General features: G+C 36.2%; 1 protein-coding gene across 1 annotated transcript in view; it reads right to left on the minus strand.

The window, feature by feature from the left end:
• Positions 1 to 1,406: 1,406 nt before the first annotated feature.
• The window catches only part of LOC147069791 (uncharacterized), a 32,237-nt gene continuing 8,262 nt past the window's right edge, over positions 1,407 to 25,381 (minus strand). Inside the window, exons 7-17 of the mRNA XM_085950878.1 lie at positions 23,699 to 23,918; positions 21,981 to 22,176; positions 20,446 to 20,589; positions 17,448 to 17,581; positions 15,734 to 15,880; positions 11,595 to 12,476; positions 9,953 to 10,161; positions 7,542 to 7,652; positions 7,051 to 7,257; positions 5,657 to 5,873; positions 1,407 to 2,305 (exon numbers count right to left, since the gene is read on the minus strand). Of these exons, the coding sequence (XP_085807004.1) occupies positions 2,114 to 2,305; positions 5,657 to 5,873; positions 7,051 to 7,257; positions 7,542 to 7,652; positions 9,953 to 10,161; positions 11,595 to 12,476; positions 15,734 to 15,880; positions 17,448 to 17,581; positions 20,446 to 20,589; positions 21,981 to 22,176; positions 23,699 to 23,918 (2,659 nt within the window). The 3' untranslated portion in view covers positions 1,407 to 2,113. The remainder of the gene's footprint in view (positions 2,306 to 5,656; positions 5,874 to 7,050; positions 7,258 to 7,541; positions 7,653 to 9,952; positions 10,162 to 11,594; positions 12,477 to 15,733; positions 15,881 to 17,447; positions 17,582 to 20,445; positions 20,590 to 21,980; positions 22,177 to 23,698; positions 23,919 to 25,381) is intronic.

The raw sequence follows: 25,381 nt of genomic DNA on the forward strand, positions 1-25,381 counted from the left end.
CTCAATCACAAGAGGCACGAGCTGAACGAAATCAACAACGACAATTGGAACGGAGCCAAGCGCGCCGGTTCGTAGTTAACACATGCAGAGCAAACGACCGACAACGCCAACAAGTACATCGAACATTTACATCCGCTACGTTCCATCGTCTCGCATTCGAGTACGAGCCTGATATTGAATATTCCGCTCATCAAAAAGTGCTGATTGATGCTATGGACAAAGAATGTCCCCATTGTCATGCGCTCAAATTCAAACATGAGTCAGCCGGGATGTGTAAGTTGCGCATCAGGAAAAGTGCAACTACCAGAAATTGAGATACCACCAGAACCATTGAACAGCTTACTCATTGGCACGGTTCCAGATTCAAGCCTGTTCCTGAAGTCCATTCGCACATTCGATTCATGCTTCCAAATGACTTCAACCGGAGCAACAGAAATAGTTCACAATACTGCGGCAAATGGTCAACAATTCCATTCTACGTTCAAAATCAAAGGTCAAGTATACCACAAGGCTCATTGCTGCTAATGCCAAACGAACCACATACATTTTTACAAATCTACTTCATGGGCGCGGCGGTGAGGACATCAATCATGTGGATGCACGTTGCGGCTACAATAGCCTCAATTCGCCTAATGCCAGGCGCATCGTCGGCGAACTGGACGCCCTGTTGAATGAGCACAATGAATTATTGAAATTCTTCAAAGCACACATGCACGAATTGCAAAGTGACAATCACGCTATTGTCATCAATCCTGATAAAACACCAGCTGGAGAGCACGTACGTCGATTCAATGCGACTGTTGTTGACGACATTGCTGGAATCATGGTTGGCGACCGCACATCGACGCGAGAAATCGTGATTCGAAGAAAAAACAATAATCTGGAGTTCATCGCTGACACACACCGTTCATACAACGCTCTCCAATATCCGCTAATTTTCTGGAAGGGACAAGACGGATATTGCATAAACATTAAACAACGAGATCCTGTCACAGGTAATTCATTCATTATGAACATCATTACTCATTTTGAATTGAGAAAATGAATGGTTGATGTTTTTTTGTTTTTATCGGCGGTCATCGTCTACAGTGCTCTATTCCTCTTTCTGTCATAGATCCCATCCCCACACACTTACGATACATTCGTTACTTTTTATTTAACAACCAAAATATTCACTAGAAATAATTTATATGGCAGAACAACGTTTGCCTGGTCAGCTAGTAATATATAATAAGTGTATCTAGCTGTACTAACTGTACTTATCATCTATAAACTCTATTCTCCACCAGAGATTTCTGGATCCACATAATAAACAGACGTCTGCTGATGGTCTTGCCCCACTGACATTTCAATACAATGTATTTTGGTGCACAGTTATGTGAAAATAATAAATACAAATCAATTTAAATAAAAGTAAATTTATTATAAAACTTAATTTTTCATACAATGTTGTATAATATGCCATTCGCTTCCTTCATGTACTTATATATTTGCGTATCCGGAAACTTGTACGTATGCAGTTCACCGTATCACACTTCACCGTCGAATTTTGTATCGGAAATATATGGCCGTATATTCAAGACCGTTCAACATCTTTGGGTCGTATAGTACTGACATAAAATTCGACACTTCACAGGAAGCCAGCAGCAAACAAATTTTGAAAATAGCCAATATACTGGATTATTTGTTAGGTTACGTTAGGTTTCATCCTTAAATTTATGAATTTTGCCAGAATTAATGTTCATATTGAATCTAATAAAATTGGAGAGCGTAAAGTATACGGTTATCTCTTTCGGATAATAAAGCTCACGGCGAACTGTGCCACGGTGAAATGTTTTACGTATAATGTAACCATATAGTTGGGGGCCCACTGGTCTTAGTGTAGTACAACTTTCCGACCTGTATGTCAGTACTAGTTGGATCAACGTCTTGTATATCAATATTTTTGTACGACAGGAGAGAACACTTGACTTTAGTCGGTTTCATAAGCCAAAGGAGAACCCGTTTATTACTACGGCGCTCCGTTTTGTATTTCATCACTGACGACATTCTTTTTGATTAACAGGAACTGGGGTATACAAAATAAGATGTTTACACATCAATAATGCACTGATCATTGATTATTGTCTTGAATTGCACCAGGTTGCCTCCTTCTCTTCATCTCTGGCCGTTTGATGTTCAGGTGTACCAATTTGATATGGGTGTCGAGTGCAGATTTCTGGCGGAAAGGCCGGCCGCAGGTGTTACAGCTGTGAGGCTTCTCACCGGTGTGTATGAGGATGTGATTCTTTAAAATTTTGCCACACTAAAACAAATTAAAAGAAAAAACAAAATAGTAATTATTACAAGATAAAAAGAACTTTGAACATATATTATTTTGAAAAAAACACTTTCTGATAGAGTATATAAGTAAGTCACCCCGACGGGGAATCGAACCCTGTATCTCCCGAGTATACGCCTCATCCGTCGCATTAAGCCATTATGCTACAGCGTGACATACTAATAGCGAACAAACTTTAACTATTGGTCAATTGGTCAATGATGGGTAGGTATAGAAATTGACCAATAGTTAAAGTTTGTTCGCTATTAGTATGTCACGCCGTAGCATAATGGCTTAATGCGATGGATGAGGCGTATACTCGGGAGATACAGGGTTCGATTCCCCGTCGGGGTGACTTACTTTTTTCAAAAAGATTTTTTCTATTGGTTATTATATACTCTATCAGAAAGTGTTTTTTTTCAAAATAATATATGTTCAATAATCAGAATGATATATTCTTAAATCTTGTGAATTATTCGTTGAATAAAAGAAATAGTTAATTATAAAAAGAACTTTTTATAAACGTTTTAAAATTTTCTGTTGAATCATATAAATTTGACATGACTAGCTTAAACGATCAAAAAAAATTGTATTTGATAGGAATAATACTGAAATGTCATTTTGACACTCATATTGATTTCCATAGTAACGCACGTATATATTAATAATTTCCTAGCAACTAATAATAGTTGATTGGATTACGGATTTCTTCCGAAATAACTTTTTATACAAAACAAAATTAACTGAAAATGAATTTAATTCTACGAGGGTGGGTCAATAATTCCTTAGAAAAAAGCATTAAAACAGTTTTTATTTTTGTATTTTTTTTTTATTTCTCAACATAATCTCCTTGGAGCTCAATACACTTGGTTAGACGTTTCTCAATTTTTTTTAAACCGTCAGAAAAATAAGTTTTCGGAAGGTCCTCAAAATAAGCATTTGTCCGATCGATGACTTCTTCATTTGAAAAAAAACGTTGTCCACTTAGCCATTTTTTTAAGTTTGGGAAAAGGAAAAAGTCACTGGGGGCTAAATCTGGCGAATACGGTGGGGGGTCGACCAATTCGAACTTCAATTCTTCAATTTTAGCCATTGATCGTAAACATGTGTGAACACGGGCATTGTCCTGATGAAAGAGGATTTTTTTCCTGTTTAAATGAGGCCGTTTTTCTTCAATTTTGTTTTTTAGCTGGTCCAATAAAGATGCATAATAATCCCCTGTTATTTTTTTTCATTTTTCCAAATAGTCAACGAAAATAATTTCACGTGCATCCCAAAATACAGTAGCCATAACCTTACCAGCTGATTTTACGGTTTTCGCCTTCTTTGGACATGGTTTGCCTTCGCAATCCACTGCTTTGACTGTTCTTTCGTCTCGGGAGTATAGTGGTGTATCCATGTTTCATCTACAGTCACAAAACGACGAAAAAATTCATCCGGATTGCGTTGCATGAGCGACAACAGGGCTTTAGAGGCCACCACCCTATTGCGTTTATTGTCGACTGTGAGCAAACGCGGCACCCATCTTGCAGAAATATTTTTCATGCCCAATTTGTCATGTAAAATAGAAATGACGCTACCTTTTGAGATCCCTGTAACCTCAATTATCTCACTCAACTTTAATCTTCGGTCACTTAACACCATATCGTGGATTTTATTGATCATTTCTGGTGTAGTCACCTCTACAGGACGTCCTGAGCGTGGTTCATCCTTTGTTGATGTACGACCACGTTTAAATTCATTTAACCAGTTATAAATAGTTGCAAGTGAAGGAGCAGATATGCCGTGAACTAAATCCAACTCATTTTTTATTTCTTTTGCTGTTAACCCTTTTATATTAAAATGTTTAATAACAGCTCTAAAGTCAATTTTCTCCATTTTTGTAAACAAGCAATTTTTTTTTTTAAATGTACGAGAAACACACCACAACCCGACCAATCTGATTGAAACTTCGCAGCATACTGAATCGGTAGTGCCGCTGCATGAAAACAAACCGCTTACATTACTAGTCGCGCCACCTGTCGGATTTTCTAAGGACTTATTGACCCACCCTCGTACTTAAAGATGGCTAAAAGTATTAAAAAAAATGCATTGGCTTCGTGTTCTAATATATTCTAAAAGTTTCAAATGTCTAGCTAGTCGGGAAGTTAGTTAAAAATCGATTGCAAGATTTGTACCGGACAAAGAACCACTGGATAAATAAGAATAAGAGCTAAGAAAAACGTTGTAAAAATCAACAGAATAGTAAAAAGTAGACAGGTGAATCCACCAAACTCACTAATACATAATTACTGTGTATAGTAAAAATTCAAAACTGTGGTGCAACAATCCGAGTCCGGAAATTTGCACGTATGCAGTTCGCCGCATCACGCTTCACCGTGAAATGTTGTATCGGAAATATATGGTTGTATATTAAAGACCGTCCAACCTCTTTGGGTCGTTTAGAACCTACTAAGATAAAATTCATGTCTAAATAAAACACGGTTCTTGTCGGTTTACAAGAAGCCAGCGGCAATCAAATTTAGAAAATAACCGATATACTGGATTATTTGTTAAGTTAGGTTAGGTTTTCATTCTTGAATTCATGAATTTTGCCAAATCAGCTATGAAAATAGAGATGACCATATAGTATACGGTTACTTCTTTCCGATAAGAAAGCTCACGGCGAACTATGCTACGGTGAAATATAATATGTACAATTTACATGTAAATTTACATTTACTGTAACAATCATTGGTGAGGGAATTTTAAGCGGTTTGACAGAAATAAAAAGAAAGTGCATAGTAGGTGGCGATTTTTATTACTGACGACTGAATTCCTCAATTTTTATTCGTACATCCCACAATAAGTAGGTATGAATGAAAAAGTGTGCAAAATTTTGTCCTATCGACCTAAATATACCAAAACTATTATGGTTTGGTTTAGGGTTTAATTGATTTTTAAAAACTAACTAATACCATCTGTAAATCGTAGTCTTAGTTCTATAAAAACAAATACGTATGATTAACAAAGTTTAATGTGCACTATTTATGGCAGATCTTAACAGCCTACCTCCAACCTTCGCCACTGTCATGAAGGCATCTAGACAAAAAAAAAACCTTTCATTATATTACTTCCAAAAACAGTTGAGACACCTCGTGACCCTAATACTACAAGGTTCTAAGTGTTCGTCCTTGAAAAAACAAACCCAACAAAGAAGTAGTATTCTAAGCTACCTCATTGTTACTTTTGTTTCTCCGAGGACAAACACTTAGAACCTTGTAGTTCTCCACTCGCGACCTGTCACTGCTTGCGGATAGCCGGTTTGCGCTCAAAACAATAAGAAGTAGTGTTTACCGTGAACCCCTTTCCACAGAAGCTGCAGGTGAAGTTTCGGGGTTTTATCCTGCCCTCGTGCAGTCGCTGTATGTGCTTCTTGAGATAACCGGGCATCTGAAACTTGGCGGGGCACTTATCGCACTGGAATTTAAACAGGAAGAGGTGGGCGCAGTCCATGTGATAGCGGAGTTTTGACGCTGACTCGTAACGCTTGTCACATTTCTCGCAGCGGAATCTGAATACAAAGAGAGGATTTCGATAGTTAGATAGCCCAACTTGCACCTACTATAAAAAAAAAGTAAAGGGACAAGTTTCCTGGAAGTCAAAAACACTGCATTGCGATGCATGTTACCTTTTTATTAATATTCTGTATGAAATATAGTACAGTACAACCTTGATATAACCATTGATATACTACTAGATGAGGAGTTCCCATATAAGTGTCATTTTAAAAATGTACCACAATAGAAGATATTACGAATATCCTCTTATAATATTTCCTTGTAGGTATAATGCGTTAAGACTGTTAACATGGATTCCCGAATTTCACCCGTATTGCCCTGGCTGTAAAACTAAATTTGCGTTCTTGGAATAGTGACCCTAAAGGTGTCTGCAACCCAAAGCTTGCAAGCTACCAAAAATTCATGTCTGAGCGGACAGAGCAAGTAGTCATGCGCTGACTATTAGTTAGAGTAAGATGCAAGCTAGATCGGGCTTACTCATAATTATTGCCAGGTCGTTTTCGAGACAAATATTAAGTGAGCTTATATCGAGTTAAGTCCGCTGATATTAAAACAGTAAGTTTTAACACTGGCCGAGTCGCTGAAAATCGGGCGTCATTTTAAGAAGCATATGATTCATCCAGTAGTATATCAATGGATATAACAGACTTCGAATATAATGGACAAAATATCCGGTCAAATGTGAAAATTGTTAAAACACCTGTTAATGTTAGACAACGTCACTGTACAGGGCAATTGCCGTAACCCTCACTTTTCACCAAAGCGACATTTTGATGGTAATGGACTTATTGCATACTCTTACATGAACTGGTCAAGTATCATAAATCCTAAAAAATTATTTCATTTGTAACTTGACAAAAAATATTCCAGTGAAATGCTGTAACCCTCTCTAAACGTCAGCCACAGGGTACGTACAGAGTAAGCCACTCAATTTGTAATAAAATAATATATATAAAATAATAAATAAATATTATATAAAATAGAAAGTAATAAGTAAATCCAATGCCCACAGTTTTTTTTTTTTGCCCACAACAAAAGTGAAATTTGGTGCGGCCATCAGACGTTTCCATAGAATTGTCAATGTCAATTGTGCGGCCTCAGCTAAATTTCACGTGAGAACCACTGTTCTAGAGGAGGTTTTTTTCATTATCATTATAAAACGGACAGTACCTGAGAGTGGCTGGATCTCCGTGTCTTCTAGTTGCGGTGAGATGATGTGTGAGGGCGATTTGAGTTTTGAAGCTCATGTCGCACTCCACGCAGTAGAAGTCTCTCTTCATGGAGTGCTTGAGGGCGTGGGCTCGGAGCCCGTTCTTCGTCGAGAATGTTGACACGCACTCTGGGCACTGGAACGCTTTCACCGCTGTGTGCGCACGTCTGAATAAACAATAATTACAAAAGATATTTAATTTTGTTTACTAATACCGTGGGGAATGTTAGCGGTTATGAAATTGTAAGTCGTAAGCTTCAATTACATTGAGCTTCTTTACGAGCTGTTTGTTGGCGAATTTATAATCTGCCTGTAAAGTCGCCTAGTATAATCATCGAGCATGTTAGTTTGTTCGATGATTACACTAGGCGACTTTACAGGCAGATTATAAATTCGCCAACAAACAGCTCGTAAAGAAGCTCAATGTAATTGACGCTTTAGTGATACTCACGCAACATGATCCTGTATTGTGAACTTGTTTTTGAAGGTCTTGGGGCATTGAGGACATTTGAAACGCACAGCGTTATGATGTCTCACGTGCCGGTAGTGACTTGTCAAAGATCTGGAATAAAATATTAATAAAACCATGACGAAAATACTCCAAATTAAAAAGATTGTACTATTAAAAATTAAAATTATAGTGCTTCCCAAACTTTTATGTGTCACAACCATTGGCGGCTTAATCCGGAAAAACCTAGCAGGTCAATTTTGAATATATTATTTTAATTTGCTTTTTCGTTGTATACTGAAAAGACGTATTGCAAATTGACTTTTTATACATTATAGAATAAGTGCTAGAAATTGTTATAGGTCGGTACCTACTAACCCTTCAAAAAATGTCCGTTTTTCATAACGCCAACCCATCGTTAACCGAAATTGCACACAACGCGTTATAATTTTTTGTAAATCAGGTCCACTTTTCTTTCTTTGCTTTTTGAAAAATCATCAATCACACGATTATAAAAATTGTCTATTTTTCCCACATATTTTTTTTCAATACTGAGCATTGCAAGAGCGGTCAGTCTATCCTGGCCCTATTGCGTAGAAAGGTTTTTATTCTTTTGAGAGTGGAAAAACATCTTTCACTTTCAACTGTTGTCATTGCTTGACATGACGCAATGACGCAATGACGCAAATAAATTGGAGAACTTTGATCGACTCGGAAAATGTTTCGTTGAAATTATTGCTGAGTAAAAAATGTAGAAGAGAAACTGCACTAATAGCGCCATGCAAATCATCTCGTTGATAAAACACCAATAATTCATTTTTTAACTTGATTATGTTTATTTCTTTTAACAGTTTTACCAAATTTACTTGACGTGTGGGAAAATTATTTTTAAAATCATTGTAATTTTCTTTATTGAACAAATCGGATATAATGAGATGATCGTTGGATGCAAATCGTGCTTCCATTTCCATTATAATTGTATCACAGACTTCAATTGCTACTGCGTGCGTACTAACTGCTTCACAAAAATGTTATAAATCACCAAAAACTCCTTATATATTATTAAAATAACCAAAAGCATTCGTCAAAACCTGTCAACGAATCCGAACCGCATACACAGTTGCGTCTTGAGACCAATTATCTAGTCAGTGTTATCATTCTGTTTCATTTAATTAGGTGAAAAAATCTTTTGTCTCACACTCGGGCATTGCCGATATTACAGTAATTCACGCACCGTTACAAGCTTCGATCTCGTATTTTGTGTTATATCGATCTCTGTCTAATGTATGAGAAACGAGAGAAAATTTTATAAAAATATTCAATTTGGGTCAATTTTCAGACTGCCGGCGAACACAATATTTTTGTTCGGGGAATTATCGCCCAAACAAAAAAAGCCCAATAGACTGGGTTGACACAATATCGCGCGCCCTATAATTTCAAATCCACCGATTATTATTAATATTATTATATATGACATTGCACATATTATTAATATTATTATGTCGATTGTAATGCCGGGTCCACACCGAAAACAAGTCGCGCGACAACTCGTTAAATTTTACGATAAGCATGATAATTATCGTAAAATTTCTTAAGCAATTATGATAATTATCGTAAAATTTAACGAGTTGTCGCGCGACTTGTTGCCGGTGTGGCCGCACTTTTAGGTATTTATTTTGGCAGGTCAATGACCGAATGACCTATAGAGGGAGCCGCCAGTGGTCACAACACACTATTTAAATTATAAAATTTTCACGGCTCACTGAAGAATACTTACGTTACGTAACAGTGAATTGAAAAGTGAATTGAACTCATAAATTGAATATATTTGGCGTATTTCTTGTATAAAGATTAAGATTGTAGAATTTTATTTTTTAACCAAACAATGAAATGGATGTTAGCCATTTGCTCTACCTATTAGGTCCATACTCTGGGTCCAAACACGCATTAAAAAACATTGTGAATTTTTTGCCAGATCCGGGATTCAAAACGTCACCCACGACATTATTGCCTGAAACGTTAGCCGTTCGACCATCGATGAAGATAGTGAAGCAAAAAATGGATCTTTGGTCTATTGATTAGGTTAGCTCCGAGTGATTATACATTGTAGTATCATTTTCACAAAACAAAAAGTTTCACTTCTGTTACATGTGTTTACAACCCCACTAACTTTTTTTAATAAACAGCAATACGATTGGTCAATTTGATTAAAAGAAAAAAATACAGGTTACTATATAAAGCACGTCTCAATTGTCTTCTTGCTGTTTCAAGTGGTTTGTAGCAACGTCAAGATGTCCATTGGCCAGATGACGTCGTCCAGTTGGTGGTGTCCAGGTGGCAGCGCCCAAATCATCACATTCTCACGTGCATGATTGAATTGTAAGAAAATAACATACTGCTCTCAGAATGCATACTTGCTAATGTGGCCGCAAATCTTACAAGCAGGCGGAATGGGGGCTTCGTTGTGGGTGACAAAGTGGCGGGCCATCCTGGCGCGGCCGGTGACAACGATACCGCACTTCTTGCATTCGAAACGGTCCTCGTGGCCGTGCGAGTGGCTGCGGAGACTCCGCTCTGTCGGGTATCGCTGCTGACAGATGCCGCAGACAAACGAACCGGAAGACTGAGAAGGAAAAGGAAGTCAATTATTTTATTTATTTTGAATCCTAAGTAGACGTGTATTGTTCACGACGAACCAAATCAGAATAATTTATCTTCAGTACCAATCCTTCTTCCCATATAGACCTCAAGTCTTTCAAATTAGACAAACATGGGTGAAATTGGGTAAAGAGATATCAGAAGGCACGGGTGGTTGAAATACGTACTAAGCCGCACAAAATATTTTGATATTTACCGATTATCTACGAACCTGTCTGAACCTGTTAAATACTACCATACAACGACAACATTATGTCTCGCTTACGCTTGAATAATGAGATTGGAGAGACAGTCAGCACTTTTACGTGTCAACAGTTATTATCGCGATATTTTAAAATACACAATATTGGTGCCAGTAAATCCATGCACGCGTACAGGCACTATAAGAATACATATCGCAGTTGGTGTTAGTTCAATTCAATCAAACCCTTCCTCAACCAAACCTGTGGAGATCTGACAAAAAATATAGTGTGCACTTTGTCAGTCATACTTATTTGTTTTCATTGAATTAAAAGTAAAAATTGCAGATGGTGTCGGTTAGATTTTTAAAACTCATGTTACCTAAACCAAACCACAATAGATAAAAGTATACTTCTATCCAGTGGCGGCTCGTCCATATTATGCACTGCGGTACTGCAGCACCCCCAAGCAAATTGAGATAAATGTAATATTATAATATCCATAAATTTATATATATTATATGAAAATATCAATATTATTAAGCGTGTAATTAGCTCGCCCGCGCATCGATACATGTCCAATAATATTATCATACACCGCGGTAGGTACTTGATTATGCACAGTACCAATTTCAATAGAATATTCTCGAGTGGGCGAAGGAAGGGCGCGGGGAGCGGTGCTCGCAAATGCAAGCCTAATCCGTACTGTGAGTCAGACAGTCCAATTTCAGTATTTCTCCGTTTTGTGGTGCTATAGCTCAAGCGAGGAAAGAAATATAGTTATAATAAATTATTAAAATTGTTAAAATTTATTTCTGCAAGCAATTTATGCAAAGTTCTTTATTTTAATTATTAATATAATTAATTATTTATATTTAATTTTGATGTTAATAGTAAAATATAATCCAAATAAACATTTATTTTTATTTTTAATCAACCGCAGCACCCCCAAATTGAATTTAAAAAACTAACCAACACAATCTGCAACTCAGCCTATAACAATAATTATTATTGTTGTCCTCTATCTCGCTCTATCTATATTTGATAGTTCATGCCTCGAGATAGTTAGCTCTTACAATGTGCCATAGCATTTTTATCAATATTTATGTTATGTTGGAATAGAGCTGCTGGAATGTATGGAAAACTGATAGCCATGATAGCCAACATTCTACTAACTTGTAGTAAATGAATTGTTATTTAAATAAGTAGACATACGAACCTCATCATGTCTAACTAAATGTCCTTGTAAACTAAGTTCATGCACGAATCCTTTCGCACAATGTTCACATTTATATGGACAATTCAAGTACGCCGGCAAAGTCCTGGCTTCTTGCAGCTCACGTAACTGTTCCTCCACACTCAACTTAAGAATCTTAACATTACTTTCGTCAAGCGAGCAATACACAACTCGACTCTTTCTCTTGCGCGGTTTATTCTCATCGATATTTTCCTCCAACTTGATATCGCGTTCCAATTTCAATTTGTTTTTAAATTTTTTGACAGTTTTTGTGTTGCTCTTTTGTTTTGAATTTAATCTACAAGACTTTCGTTTTCTCTTTACCGGTATCACTTTTGTAATTTTATCGTCATTGGTGATCGATAATTTACCATCATCCGACAATTCTTTTTTAATTTTTACCGAAATTCGACTTTTATCATTTAAATTCGGAACGCAAATCTGTCCCGCTGTGTTGCCGCATTCGCTTTTAATTGACATCAATTCGATAAAAGAATTTTCTTCCGTGTCATGATCATCATCGTCGTCGATAATTGGATTAACTAGCGGATTTGAGTCTATTACTAAAAAATTGTTAGATATTTCTTTATAGACTTTTTCAGGGCACGCATGGTCTAAATAATTTGACTTATCACTATCATCTCTAGAATGGTCATTTCCTCCATGAATGATTCCAAGAATTGGTTTGTATTCATCGAGCGGGTCTTGATGTATCTCATGGAAACTATTTTGCCCTTTATCACTTGGAACGGTTCCAATGTTTCCGTCATATTCAATTTCAAGAACTTCTGGATCTTTATTTTTTATTGCATTATCGTTTCCAAATATTTTTCTTCTCTCTATACGAAGATCATTCAAGTCAAACTGTAATAAAGAGAAACAATTTAAGAAATAAATTCTAACTTATTAAAGGAGATTTACTATCAATTTTACATTAATAATTACAACAAATTCATCCCACTAGTTGTTTTAGTCGATAGAAATTTCTTTCTTTCGACCATGTCCGATCCTAATAGGGTCGTATGGGCCTCCACAGAGTAGAGGTTTGTATTGACAGATTTTGTTTTTTACGAGAAATGGATGTCAGCCACTTGCTCAAACTATTAGGTCCATACCCTGACACACACAAATTGAAAAACAATATATGTACTTGCCAGACCCAGGATTCGAACCTGGGACCCACGGCATTATAGTCCAACGCTTAAGCCACGCGGCCACCGTGGGCGTTAAAATAGAAATTTTGCTAGATAATTTTTTTTTAATTAGACAATTAATTAAAATAAATATTCAACGTAGACGAGTGGCAAAATGCCCGCTTCTGAAGCCGTGGGTCGCAGGTTCGAGTCTCACATCAGGAAAATTATTAAATGACGATGGTTCGGTGTATTCGGCTGCCTGTCTACACCGCCTGTCTTAGAATAATTCACGCTGTCTGATAGCTACATTTTTTTCCCCATTTTTAACACAACAATAGTAGTGAAGTAGTAGCAGTAAAATAATTACAGAAGCACCCAGGCTTTCAGAAAACCACATAAATGTATTATAACCTGTGGACCAGAGCCTGACACATTATAATGTGAATGTTTTGGTTTGAATACAAGTCGACCATGTTTCGTGCTTAAAATGTATGTAGTAGTAATTAATCGTGTCCGGAAACTTGTACGCATGCAGTTCGCCGTATCACACTTCACCGTGAGATGTTGTATCGGAAATATATGGCCGTATATTACAGACCGTCCAACCTCTTTGGGTCGTATAGTACTGACATAAAATTCATGTCCAAATAAAACACGGTTCTTGTCGGTTTACATTTTACAAGAAGCTAGCAGCAAACAAATTTTGAAAATAGTCAATATACTGGATTATTTGTTACGTTAAGTTAGGTTTTCATTCTTGAATTTATGAATTTTGCCAAAATCAGCTATGAAAATTGAAATTAATGTTCAAATTGAATCTAATAAAATTGGATACCGTATAGTATAAGGTCATCTCTTTTCGATAGAAAGCTCATGGCGAACCATGCCATGGTGAAATGTTTTATGTACAACTTACATGTAACCATAAGTAATAAAATGATCCCAATCATCAACAACAAATTCAAATTTCCGGGTTAATCTCGACGATATCTGTACACTTTATAATTATTTATCAAATCAGCTGATTGAATGAATCTAAAATTATGTTGAAATTCTTTCGGTTATTGGCAGATATAAACAATATCAGTGTGAAATTTGCTACAGATAAATCCGCAACGTAAAATTGCATTATAATGTGTTCGAAAACTGTGTTGAAATGCTAGCGGTTTCTGGCAAATGTAGGTGATAACTAGGGCCCGGATTTGTATGCAAAAAACATGGTTATATGCATGCACGTATGCACTTAAAATCAATAAAATATGCACTAAAACCGAAGAAATATGCAGTTAAAAATTGACATTTTTTGTGGGAAAAAATTGTAAATACCCACTGATACACCCCTGTTACAGGCGGGCTTCTCCCGGTGTAAAATAATCATTTAGTAGCTATAAGTCGAAACGTAACCCTGACCTCTAGAAACGGCTTCATAAAACATCTAATCTGATTCCTTGCTCAACCACGTAAGTATTTTTTATTCATAGGTAAAGGCCTTCGTCCGGTGTGTGAAAATCGCATATTGGGCGGAGGTGTAATTAAGATAAATTTAATTTAATTTAAAAAGTAAAAATGATGATGGATGAAAGAGATAATTTTAAGACTAAATATAAGGATTCAAAAATAATAAATTTTGCCGCGCTTGTCGGCAACGTCCAAATTTCGACGCGCCTGCGCCAGGGTGGTCCTCGTGATTCGTGAAATCAAAAAACATCACGCGATAAAATTTGGCCAATCACGAGAGTCCTTTTTGTGGAATGGCGTGGGTACGCGAAGTTTGAAAAAGAAAAAAAAAAGTTAGTGAGCGTCCTTTTTCCAACATGTACGGACCTGCGAAACTTATTGTTAAAACAAAATATGTAAACGTTTAAAGAAAATGTAAAATATAAGAAGACCACGTTACGAGCACGAAAGACCGTGTTTTATTTACACTCCAATCGTTTATATCTCATCTTCTTCTTTTTTGTGAATCCGGGGTTCGATGTACACCTGAGCTAGCCGCTGAAACCCCGGGTATCTCACCACTTTACCCAATATTACTGACAAAAAATCGAATAACTAGTTAATAATTTTTCAACATAATACGATATCAGAACAAAAAACACAAACAAAGAATATAAAGTTAATCAATTACAATTTTCAAAATAGTTTTTTCACTTATATAGTACCTATAAATAATTGAATAATAAATGCAATGTAAACCAAACATAACTTAAAAAACAAAAACGACACACTTAACTATTCCTAAATACTATTTTCTGTTTTTTGCTTATTTTTTATTATTTTTTTTTTTCAATATTATGCTCTGGCATTAAATTTTTCCGCATAGGTATCTGTCAGTATTTTGTTTATATGCGGAAAACTACCTCTCAACGTCCACTTGGGCAAACTTTAAATAATAGTGCCCGAGTTGACTTCACTTTTTTCACTGATAAATCCACAGCTCGGAGATGGCATTAAAATGCAAGTGCATCTAAACTATCTTCCTTCCTAACTTAGTTATATTTCGATAAAATAATTAAAAAAACTAAAATTATACATTCAAAAGCTCTAAAATATGCATTTATTTATGAAATATGCACTAATGTCTCAAATATGCTCTAACGTCTCAAATATGCATTTATATGCACAATAAAATTTTATTTTTGGATTCTGTGTCTTTCAAAACAGATTTCTGTGCAACTCTCATAGCTGTGCATACACCCTAACAAAACATGCACTAGCATATAAATCCGGGCCCTAGTGATAACTGATAACATATAATACAAATCAATGTGTATTGTTAAATGACTTGCAGATTTATTAACGATAAATTCTAGTAGTTCGTTTTCACTTTTATATAATATGTAACGTTCCGTCCATATAGAGAAGGATTTCTTCAATGCCTTTGGTATTACATATTCAGATGAACCGCGGGTGAAAGTGTTTAACCAATAATAGGAGAGCAACTAGAAGAAGAAAGGCAAAGTCATCTGAAACAAATTATATTACCCGACTATTGTAGTTGAAGCTAGTTTGCAATAGCTCCGACAAGATCTTGTCGGCGTGCTGGCATCGGTTTTTGAACGAGACACAATGTTTTAATGACTTCAAACATGTGTTACACAACCTGTGAGGCAATTTACTATCCTTGAATATCTGTAACGAAAACAAGAAATGCAATTATGAACTAAAAGGAAAAAAAAGAGGACATTAGTGCACTGGTTTTCAAACTAACACCCTAAACCAGCTGGCATTAATAGTAGGTACACTCTTCTGTCAGCAATGCAAGCATCTTCTTTCCACGAAATCTACTAAGTCACATTTATTATTCTTTTGTTTCTTCTCTAAATTGTACTATTTTCTGCCCCTGAGCAATACATCTCATGCATACCTAATGTGACCAGACGGCCCGTTTTCACCGACTGTTTTCAGGCGGCGTGTCCCCAAACACAACTTCGGGACGCCAAAATATCCCGTTTTCGAAAAGAAAGAAACTTGTGACCAAGATACAGAAATATTTGATGAGTATTCACTTTTTTCTAATTACATTACACCACAAAAAGTGTCTGCATGGAACACTGGGAATGTTTCATCAAAAAGTCGTTGGAACACTTTCGCGCCAATAATTTGGATCACAAAAATTTTCGTACAATATATAATTTTATGTCTGCCTGGCACTAATGCACCAGTAGAAAGGGTCTTCTCTCTCATGAATAAGTTGTAGACGAGTGAAAAAACACAGTTGAAAGTAGATGGACCTTAAAGCAATGTTAATTATAAAAGTAAATTCGAAAAAATCCTGTCTAGAATTTCATTAGTTTTTTAAATCAAACCTATACTAAATTTGTTCTTCGGAAAAATAAAACATCAGACAAATTTTCATGTATTCATACTTTTCATTAATAAATAAAATAATATGTACTATTAAAAATATGTAGGAACTCAAGCGTTGTATGCGCCTACTCAAACATACCTAACGATAATCTTTAAATAAATAAATAAAATAGGAAACCTAATATGACATGAAAATACATTACTATCTTGTCAATTGTATTGTATAAAAGTGTGAGGCGCCTAGTTACCTTTTAGCTTAAGTACCTACCTTTTTTTAGGTGTCCCGGTTTGGGGGGAAAAATAAATGGTCACGTTATGCATACCTACCCCCAGGTGACGTCACTGGGTGAGCCTGTTCTTCACCACACAGCTAGGTAGCCTTATTTCTCTCAGGTCTTGATATATATCTTTATATATATATATAGGTATAGCTCATATTATCTCCTTGAAATAAGTTAAGTTGCGATGTTCAAAAACAATCGTAACTCAAAATCCCAATGGAATAACAGAATCACCTTTGTACGAAAAAGCAAGGGTACACGATTCATTATGAATTATAAAAAATAACAATCATAACAGAAAACCACTTCATTGGAGATCACAAACTGGTGTAATATTGTTAGCTGTAATTGTAACCGTGTTGGTGTAAATTTTTGAGTTGCGATTGTTTGGAATTATTTAATTTGTCGAACAAACTGCGGTTGAAGTTGGTCGCGGCGCAAAGTTTGAATACGGTTACAAAGCAAAAATAAAATTGTATACAAAGAGATTCGTTCCCACAGAATAAGATGAATAATAAACATGTTCGCTTTATAGAATATTGGTGTACGTAGGGATCATAAATTTATGTTAACTAGGCTTGAATATTATCAACATGAACAAAACTCACTAGTATTTTGAATAGTTCTTTATAAGAGTTTATAGTCGTCTCATCGATGGGTGACAGTTCGACTGGAGAAATAATCAAACATCCTCGGCAAACATTGTCTTTAAATTCAAGATTTAATGACTCCTGGCACTTGACTAGTGTCATTTTTCTATTTTAAATTCGAATGTGTTTCGATATTTTACTGCTAGTTGTAAATTATCACCGTTTTATATTATTTTAGTTGACATGTTATCGGGACCAAATTGTTACGGTGCAGTCCAACTGTCATTACCATTTTCTCATTTATTTTATTCACTACGATTTATGGCAACATTTGATTAATTTAAAATACAAACGTTCTATATAAATAGAGAATTAACGATAATCTTTATTTAAAGAAAAATACATATTATGTTTGTAAATGTTTAATTTTTTAAAAAACAATTATAAAACATTTCGATCGTAAATATTATTAGATTGGTTCGCTGGAAGTTACTGAAATTTAATACCCATTAATTTATTGACAGCTGTCAAAAGTGTCGTCAACTATCAAAACAAACTTTTTGCATTGTGTTTTAATATTGGATGCAAAATTATGCAATGCTCAATGAACAAAACAACCAAATTATTTCATAGGAAATTACACATTAAGTCGATGGAAATGATATCACAAGATAATATTATTACATACAGAGGATGTTAATTAGGTAGGTATTTATTTCGTTAAAATAATATTCTTCATCCCCATTGGGAGCGCCATAATCCGGGATGGAGACTGAATTACTCCAATATCACTCTCTACCTGACTCTATTCATTGTGACTACTTTCAGTTCAGTACATACCCCAAGTATTGGTAATTCCATCTAATAGTCAGCGAATTTATGGTCTATTGGATTCCTCGACATTTCTTTTTCCCGGTTCCTTATCATTCACATTGCACTTGACCTGTCAGTCTACCAATCCTAATTAAATTAACTGCCTGACAATCTTCTTACAGACCGTAGAGCTCAGGATTGTATCTTCTCCAATTTTTTCCATCCCTGATTATAGATCAAAGATATTATAGATGCAGCAGAAAAAAATTATAATTGATTAAAATTTTATACTATTCGATTTGAGTCATTCAACCCAGGTTTCGTCCCAATAGCAAATGCACACTGACACAGAATAAAGTTAATTATAGTTTATACTAGTAAATATTACCAGGTGGCAGTATCACCTGTCACCATTTTCATGCGTATTCTCCCTGTCTCGCTCTCGAATACGTTTATAAGTATGGTTCTGTCTTTGTTCCGGTGTTTCACATAATTATATCTGTGAGTTGCCGCATCAGCCTGGTGGAGTCTTTGTAGTCTCCTGACTTTGCCGAATCCACCATCACTGAACTCGTTCATTTATCAAGCAACCAAATGTATGCAGTTATATGGACCATGCCACACCTGGTTGCCCAGTAGTCGCACAACCAGTTTAGTCGGGTGACCAGTAAAATCTAATTCTAGTGTTCGGTCTGGTTGCCCGATTGGCTGTGATGCATTAAACCATATAGCTATGTATTGAACGCCGCCACACTAGGCGACTAGTCGCCAGCAGCCCCGCCGCGGAGGGAACGTATTTTGTGCTGCGTGTACATTCATTATTAGCCATGGCGTTCGATACGGATATGTTAATTATAGAGATATGAAACCGACCTTCAATATGGGACTCATCTTCGAGTCCCATATTGAAGACTTCATCGACTTCATCAAGTGCATATTCAAATTGCGATGTAAAAAAGAAGAGTTGGGAGGAAATGTTTGGGGGAGCAGAGCTGAATATTGGAGAGAAAAAAGAGCTGGGTAAGTATTTTTATAAGTATATATTTAATGAATACCTCTATTTTCCCATGGAAGTACATTTTCATTTACATATCTCGAGTCGAAAGCGCAGTTCGTCTTCCTCTGGTTAAATCCCTGCCACCTTCTATTTCACTTTCAAAGCCTACTATTTGCAGAGTATCATCGTAGGAATATCCATCTCGAGCAGGTACAAAGTTATGCAAAACGCAACAAGTTTTGACAATACTTTTTGCTAAATCTATGTGTAAATTAAATGGTTTGTGAAAAATTCTCCACTTATTCGATAAAATACCGAATGAACATTCTATATATCGCCAAGCTCTAGATTGTCTATAGTTGAATATTTTTTGAAGATATACTTCTTTTGGCGCGTTTGGGAAATCAGATCAGAGTGCATTTTTTGCGTGTGACATGTAACACATAATTTATTTTTTCACATGAAAAAAAACGCACTTGATTGGATTTGAACCACTGATTGTTCGGTTATCAGTATCACTAACTTTACTCCACAGTATGATACTGCAATCGTGACGATTATACAGTATAATATTATAATGTAATTTAACAAGATAATTAAGAGCTAGTCAGAGAATCTAGTTTATCACAAGTTTTGTTTTTGTTTGCAAAAGAAGTATAACTTCTAACGCGCGTACATAAGTACACACACCGATTTTTTTTTATAACTGAGATTGTTCCCTCTGTATTAGAGGTGAGTTGGAAATACTGTCAAGTTTCGGATGCAACTACCCATACTCAGTACGTGTGGCCCAATGATATCATCGCGAGTTGCTCACTGGTTGGTAGACTTTCAATGCTATTGACATTAAATGCGCACAAGCGAGATAGCACTCGAATAGAAGTATATTTTAATTTATTAGTCTATGCACTCGAATGACATAATCTTATGTATGAACTATAGGTGATAAATTTTGTGTAATTGGCTGTACATTCCCTCGGGAATGTGGTGAGGTGATGTCACAGGCTTGTTATGACAGCTCGAAACATGTTTAAAATAAAAAAAAAATCATTGTATATTCATTTTATGTTAACAAGAATATTATAACCTAACATAAAAACAACTCATAAATTTAAAATGAGTTAAAAATTTTATAATAAATGGGACATTTCGAAAAGCCGAGCTTGGTGTATTTTTAGCTTCTATTAAAGCCGATATTTCAAATACTTATCACCCCGTCTGTTGAAATTGACACAACTTTATCGAGAGGAATATGATGTTTTTCCATGCACTTAATTACAGCATTTGCAATATCCCCTCCTCGTGTTTGACCTTTGAGTGGCAATAATCCTAAAAATTCTTCTTTAGGACCTGTAGATAAAATAAATTGTACAAAAAGTGAAACTTGTGCTTATCATTTATGTCACAAGACTCGTCAACTGCTATTCATAAAGCTGAAATCAATTTAAGATCTTTGACTTGCTGGTTGGTTATATTCGAAGACATTTTGACTGTTCTATCTTTCACTTGAAGATACTATTCAGACGTCCGAAAGCACTCCATCCCAGCTTTGTTCTTCGAGCAATTTCATCGTGCATGCTTCCGTCTATGGACACCTGCTGTCCGAGATAGACGTAGCTGCTGACTTGCTCGAGTTGGGTGCCAGAAATACAGATAATCGCAGGGTCCCTAAAACAGTTCCTCATCACTTTTGTCTTTGAGACATTTATCTTTAGACCGACCGTTTGACTGACATCCGCGAGTTCTTGCATTCTACCTTGGAGGTCTTTCGGGTCTTGTGAGTCTTCGGACGTCTGAATAATATCTTCAAGAGTGACCTACCATTATGTCTTAAGCGTAGGGTGTTCAACCAATGTGTGCTACCCGTGCTCACGTATAGCTGCGAGACATGGACCCTCAACACGAGAGATGTCCAAAGACTAAGAGTCACACAGCGAGGCATGGAGAGGTGCATGTTGGGCATCACGCGAAAGGACCGTAAGAGAAACGAATGGGTTAGGAAGCAGACAAGAGTACGCGATGTAATAGACGTTGCCAAACAGCTGAAATGGAGATGGGCGGGGCACATTGCTCGCCGAAAGGACGGCCGCTGGACAAATGCCGTCATCCAATGGTACCCAAGGGGTACGAAACGGCCACAGAGTCGCCCTAAAAGCCGCTGGATTGACGAACTGGTAAAGTTCGGCGGAAATACGTGGCAGCGAACAACACAGGACCGAGAGAGTTGGAGAAAGCTTGGGGAGGCCTTCATCCAGCAGTGGATTGACCCCGGCTGATGATGATGATGATCTTTCACTGTTTTAGCCCGTACGCAGTCATTTGTGGCAGAGCCGCGGTTCGCCGACCACTGATCTAGGGTAATGAAATAATATAATATATATAAGAATGGACAAAGAATCCTTTCAATTCTTACACCGAATCGCTCCAATCTTGCCCCATTAGCGCTTAATAATAAAACAGAATGTCTTCTGAATTTGCTTTTAGGAATTGTCGGAATCACTGTCAGCTATCTCTCTCCGTAGAAAAAAATTTTGTATACAAAATTATAACTTTGCCAGTGTGTCACACAAAAGGTCCCGTATCACTGAGTGTCATAGATTCACCAATCCCTGATCTAGTGTAATCTATTATTTTCCGAACAGAGCGGACGACGAATCTTTTTGATTCTTTCACCGATTCACCCCATGGTTACCCTCTTAGTGCTCCACAACAAAACAGTTGGTGTCCTGAATATTGCATTTAGGAATCGTCGCAGTCACTGTCAAGCGTTGCTCTTTTCGACTTGTTTTGTGAGAAGGGCCTCTTTAATTTCAGGTGCACCAACTTGATGTGTGTCTGCAGGGCGGATTTCTGAACGAATGCTCGACTGCAGATGTCGCAGGAAAATTTTCTCTCGCCCGTGTGAATTATGGCATGTATTTTGAGCGTGGCTCGTATCTGGAATATTAAAAGAACATTAAACGTTTGATTAGTAATTATTCCACAATTATTAATTGTAATACACTATGCTCATACACAGAAAAATGGTTTGGGGGGGGGGAAAATATATTCATAATAATTTATCATTGATGATGAAAAAAGTGTGTAATGTTGTTTTTCTTGGTTAAAATTTAAAATGTTAAACTGATGCTGCCATCCCGTAGCACATTTTGAACTTTTAAACGAACATTGTCAGTTAGCAAAATCTGCCGAAATCACCAGAACAACAATGAGGTCACCTCACGTTGTACCGCACTGCATCGACACCTGCATGACTCAATGAACGTTTTTTATCATTTTCTATATGCCTACACATTTTTGACTCATTTCAAAATCGTGTGTTTTTTGTTTTTAACGGTTGGTACTATGTATTTTCTATAAGAATGTTGTCAATTATCTATGGTCCACAGGTTGGGTTCTGTTCAAAATATTATCTGTGGATGTAATATCACAAGTAACTATAACGTACGCACACGTAGAAACTAGAGGTGAGTTTGCATACTCAAGTCTCGGTATGTACCATACTCAGTACGTGTGGCCCAATAAACTTGTTTGAAGTTCAAACGCATGCGATGAGATCATCGCCGCGACTCACTAGCTGGCACTGTTGGTAGACTTTCAATACTATCGAAATTAAATGCGCACGAGCGAGATAGCATAATACACGTATGTCTAGCCACGATACCGATTCGTGATTCTTATGTATGAACAACAGGTCAAAAATTTTGTACAATTGGCAGCACATTCCCTCAGCACAGATAACCTAACATAAAAACAACTCATAAATTTATGATGTGTTTCAAATTTCATAATAAATGGGACATTTCGAAAAGTCTGGGATTGGCTGAGTGTAATTTCAGCGATTCTATTAAAGCCGATATTTCAAATACTAGTAAGTATTTTGGAACAAGTTTCGATACCAAGTGTTTTTTTTTATACTGGTAGTAAGCATACTTAGTCTTCAAAATCAACCAGTTTTCCTACCTCTAGTAGAAACTGTTAAAATTAATTGAAATTACCATGAATAATGGATAATAATTCAAAATATTAATCCATTAGAGTTAGCACTCTCCATCATAGAATTTACAGAGATGGTGATCGTTCAAAATATTCTGCAAAATGACGAAACCATAGACTAAATTTGTCCCCGTGACAGCGTGACAGTACGCGACGTGCATCTCAACATAATCACAACTTTAATGTTTTACCCATAAGTCAAAGCGCCCGAAGAGCGACCGATTAAAAGTTAACAGCCATTGAAAAATAATGCGTGAGGTATGGCTGAACAACTAAAAATCGTCTCCCATTTTCCAAGATGGTGGCCATAGCACAGCATATTGAGTGTTGATTTTTGGTATACTATTACTGGGCACTAGCACTATCCACATGCAAACCTACTGCGTATCATTACCAGGTAAAACCCTAAATAATTGCGTTAGGAGTACCCTGTCTATAATACAAGATAGAGTGGCACATTTACCTTAAATCCCTTGCCGCAGACATCACACATGAATTTATTGAGCGCCTCATCGGAGTGAAACGTCGCCATGTGATTCTCCAGGCTGACTGCTTGCCGGAACCGCTTGGAGCATTGATCACACTTCAGCTTCGGTGTGCAATCTTTTCTGTGAGAATTCTTTTTGTGGGTTCGAAGTAGACTAGCTGCGTGAAAATACTTGGGACACTCCTCGCACTGGTGCCTGAAACCGATCGGACGAGAGTGAACTTTTAACGTATAATACGTATGTTGGCAGGAGATACCTTGAAGAAGAGTAATGCTGTGGTGCAGTGGCGGCTTGACGACTTTCTAGATGGTAGGGCCATTACTTATTAAATATACATACCCACATACTCTCTCATATTATACATTATGTACCAAGCTACTTATGATTAGGGAGCGGATTTATATGCAACAAAAAACATGATTATATGCATGCACATATGCACTTAAAATCATCGAAATATGCACTAAAACCAAAGAAATATGCAGTTAAAAATTGACATTTTTATGGAAAAATATTGTAAATACCCACTTCACCCAATATTACCGATAAAAAAATCGAATAACAAATTAATAATCTTAAGTAATATAATACAATAACAAAAAAACACAAATTATCAATATAAAGTTAATCAATTACAATTTTCAAAATAGTTTGTTTACAAGTAGGTACAAATAATTGAACAAGAAATGCAAAATGTAAATGTAAACTATGGAAACTAAACACATCTTAAAAAAACAAACTATTCACACACGTGACACACGTAACTATTCCTAAATACTGTTTCCTGTTTTTTTGTCCGAAAAAAAAGTTACAATATTTTTTCAATATTCTCTGGCATTAAATTTTCCGCATATCTGTCAGTATTTTGTTTATATGCTGAAAATGATCTCTCAACGTCCAGGGGTGATAGCGCAAAATTTATATGAAGGTGCCCGAGTTGACTTCAGTTTTTCTTGTAAATTAATGAAATGCTCGGGGATCCCATTAAAAATGCAAGTGTATCTACCTGATTTAGTTATGTTTCGATAAAATTATAAATGTAAAAGCCCTAAAATATGCATTTATTAATGAAATATGCACTAATGTCTCAAATATGCTCTAACGTCTCAAATATGCATTTATATGCACAATAAAATTTAATTTTTGGATTCTGCGTCTTTCGAAACGGATTTCTGTGCAACTCCCATAGCTGTGCATACACCTTAACAAAACATGCACTAGCATATAAATCCAGACCCTACTTATAATAATATGATTTTATTAATGAAGAAGTGAGAACTTTATCAATATAAATAATATGAGTCGTTACCTAATCACATCTAAAAAGCATGCTTAAAAATAATAACCTTATTAATGATAATAATTATTATAGACCTAGGGGTTATTTGATTGTCTCCCCAATACGTGTATACTAACGTTAATGCATTCACATCCTTAGTACAAAGAGATTTGTACCGCGGCGACGGGTTGGGACTGAGTGACCCCGGTCAGCGAAAAATAAACGCCATAGATTTTTTAATCTGTACATAGGTATCACCGTGAAATAGGGCGAATGTAATTTAATTAATTATTTCAATACCACGTAATCATCATTATGTTATTACATTATTTACAATCATTGCTTTATTTATTTGTATAATAAAATTCGGCGTAGAAAC

The sequence above is a fragment of the Rhyacophila brunnea genome, unplaced genomic scaffold, assembly GCF_057557595.1.
Source record: "Rhyacophila brunnea isolate RB1 unplaced genomic scaffold, BYU_Rbru_1.0 scaffold_23, whole genome shotgun sequence".
Taxonomy (NCBI): Eukaryota; Metazoa; Arthropoda; class Insecta; order Trichoptera; family Rhyacophilidae; genus Rhyacophila; species Rhyacophila brunnea.